The 3,062-nt window shown below is 51.6% G+C and overlaps 1 protein-coding gene across 1 annotated transcript; it reads right to left on the bottom strand.

Annotated features, from left to right (window-relative positions):
* Positions 1–230: 230 nt before the first annotated feature.
* Positions 231–2,597, bottom strand: GJA8 (gap junction protein alpha 8). The gene has a single exon (XM_036924408.2). The coding sequence runs from the start codon at positions 2,582–2,584 to the stop codon at positions 1,262–1,264; it is 1,323 nt and encodes a 440-aa protein (XP_036780303.2). The 5' UTR covers positions 2,585–2,597; the 3' UTR covers positions 231–1,261.
* Between the last annotated feature and the right edge of the window lie 465 nt (positions 2,598–3,062).

Here is a 3,062-nt window from a genome sequence, read left to right as displayed (position 1 = left end):
ACATTGGAACCCTGGCTGTTTGAGCTCCCACTTTGTAAGAGGCTCTCCCTCGTGTCACTCTTTGTACATGTCTTGTGCCTGAGCAAGGCCTGAGAGCTGACTCTCAGGTCAGGCCAGTGGGCAGGTATCCTCTGGCTCAGAGCTGGGTATGCTCCCAGCTCCCAGTGAAAGGAAATGTATATTTCAGTCTGGGCACTGAAGTTGGGAGAGGAGAGGAAAGAAAACTGAAACCAGGCTTCAAGGCCTTTTTCAGTTCAGGGAGAGGGCTTTGAAGCCTTGCTCTCTTTCTCTGATGGTTCCCAAGGCAGAAGTCCCACCAACCCAATGAATGTAATTGCATCAGAATCCCGGTGCTGCAGTGACCCAAGAGAAAGGGCAGTGAGAATTCTGGGTATCACCTGTGCTGGTGGTTTAAACCCAACATTCCAGAATGGTGAAATGATGTTTGGAAGCTGAGACCACAATAATGGTTGAGACCATAAATAATATGGCTAATTACATAAGAAATTGGGTTCTCTAGTATAAGCTAACCTTGTAAATTGGTGCCCAACAGGTTAAACTTGGCTTGTACACAGTTTTTGTAGCCTATATGGCATATTTAAAATTCAGCTAGAAACATTAAAAATGTTGGGAATTCCACTTAAAAGTTTGGATTTTTGGCTTCTTTTAAAAAATCAGATGGCCAGGTAACACTGCCTGGCAATCATTGCCTGGGACTGAGCAGCAATTGCCCTCTGCTCTCCAATCTTCACAGCCCTAGAGCTCCTACAGCATCAGAACAGGCCTTCTTCAACTATTTAAACCATCTGCCTGAATCCTGGAGTATCTAAATTTAGGACTCTTGCTGTATGGCCACATGGCACCTGCTTGGAAAGGGCTGGGGTGATAAAGTCCTGCTGAATTAGTGAGCTTGAGATAATACTCGTAAAAAACTATGGGCAACCACAGTTCTGATTAGGAGGATTTCTACAGAGAAGTGGGGATAAAAACAGAGTTCCCCATAGCCATTGGGGTAGAGGGACAGGGAAGGCAAATGGGACTGGGATCTTCGATGGGACAAGGGGTTTGTTTTGGCAGCCCTTACATACAGGCAAGGCAATTTCCGAGTTGTACAGCGTGTGCTGTTCACTGCAGTGCCTGTCCAGCAAGGGGTGGGTGTGAGAGGAGGGACAGAAGACTCAGATCATGTTGGCATCCTCACATTTCATCTTGCCCTGCGTTAGCTTGGGTGCTTTCTCTTCTTCTTTTCTTTGGCGTCACTTCATACGGTTAGATCATCTGACCTGGCCCGGCTGCTGGCTTTGCTCAGCCTGCTCAGCGGTCTGTTGTCATCCCTGGCCAGCTCTGGGCACAGTGAAGGCGCCTTCTCAGCCGGCAGCCCTTGCTTTGACACCTTCTCAGCCTGCAGCTCTTCTTTCTCGCCCTCTTTCCCTACTTCTGAGGTCTCCACTTTCTCCCCATCCAGCACTGCCAGGGTCTCCTCCCCTTCTGTGCTCACTCTCTCTGCGTCCTGTCTCTTCTCTCCCGCCTCCGATTCCGCGCCCTCCTCCCCCCGCTGCTCCTCCCCCTCCCCCTCGGGCACTCCCACCTGAGCATTGGAAGGCAGTGTTTCTTGGTAAGCCCGAGACAAGTCCCCTAGGGGCCCTGTGCCTATCTTCTCCTCAAACTGACTGAAAGGCTTGGCAGAAAGGGGGCTGGTCTCCACCATCCCGACCTCAGTCAAAGGGAAATAGTGGGACACGATTTTCTCTTCTTCGAGGAGCTGGTAGCCCTTGGCTTTCTGGATGGAGGAGACGGCAATGGAATGGAGGGACTTCTCAGGGATCTCTCCCAGTGGCTGCTCTAAGGGCCTCTTGAAGGCCGACCGGATTCTCTTCAGGCCCAGGTGACTCATCTCCAGAATATTGAGGAAGAGGGACACAGAGGCCACAGACAACATGAACAGGATGAAGATGGTTTTCTCAGTGGGCCGAGACACGAAACAGTCCACCACGTTGGGGCAAGGCCACCGGCTGCAGCGATAGAGGGGCAGGATCCGGAAACCGTACAGGAAGTAGTGGCCCACTATGAAGCCTACCTCAAAGAGGGTCTTGAAGATGATGTGGCAGATGTAGGTCCTCAGCAGGGTGCCCTCCAGCCGGAACTTCCTGGCGCCTTTGCCGCTGTTGCTGCTCCTCTTGATGCTGCCCTGGTCTGTGGCCATGGGTGCCCTCTCGCCGCCGTTGCCCACCGCCTGCTGGCACAGCTCCTCCGCCTCGCGCTCCTTGCGCTTCTCCTCCATGCGGACGTGGTGTACCGCGTGTCCCACGTACACCAGGGACGGTGTGGAGACGAAGATGATCTGCAGCACCCAGAGGCGGATGTGGGAGATGGGGAAGGCCTCGTCGTAGCAGACGTTCTCGCAGCCTGGCTGCTGGGTGTTGCACACGAAGTCGGACTGCTCGTCCCCCCACACAAACTCTGCGGCTGTGCCAAGGATGAGGATCCGGAAGATGAAGAGCACAGTGAGCCAGACTCTGCCAATGACTGTGGAGTGCTCATTCACCTCCTCCAAAATGTTCCCCAGGAAACTCCAGTCGCCCATTTCTTACCACCTGGAGGAGGGAGAAGGCAAAAGCTCAGCGGCCACGGGGCAGTCCCAAAGAGAGCCAGTCTCTCTACTAACTGTGTACCTCTGCTTTCTGAGATCCTGGAACTGTCAGCGTGTGAAGAGCATCTGCTGAGTGCTTTCTCCATGCTGGCTAGGACTAGACAGCAAAAGACACAAAAAGAATCTGCCTCCATTAGCTTCCTCCTCTGTAAAATGTATTAGTGGTAATACCTGTTCTCATTCACTCCACAAGCAGTCTGAAGGAATAAAGAGGCAATATGTGTATAATTCCTGGAACTCCACCCCAAATAAGGATTCATTGTTGACCATAAATAGAAAACTGTGGTTTTGAATCAAGACACAAGCTGAACTAAGGCTCAAGAGGCATAATGCTGAAAGAATGCTCTGTACTATGGGTGCCTGGGCTCCCAACAAAATTCTTACATGTATGAAATTGTAGCTATCTTATGAT

The sequence above is a fragment of the Manis pentadactyla genome, chromosome 4 (assembly GCF_030020395.1).
Source record: "Manis pentadactyla isolate mManPen7 chromosome 4, mManPen7.hap1, whole genome shotgun sequence".
NCBI classification, from domain to species: domain Eukaryota; kingdom Metazoa; phylum Chordata; class Mammalia; order Pholidota; family Manidae; genus Manis; species Manis pentadactyla.
This window is presented reverse-complemented; position numbering and strand designations above follow the sequence as displayed.

Coding starts and splice junctions, on each gene's coding strand:
- GJA8 (XM_036924408.2), bottom strand. CDS start 2,584: ATGGGCGACTGGAGTTTCCTGGGGAACATTTTGGAGGAGGTGAATGAG.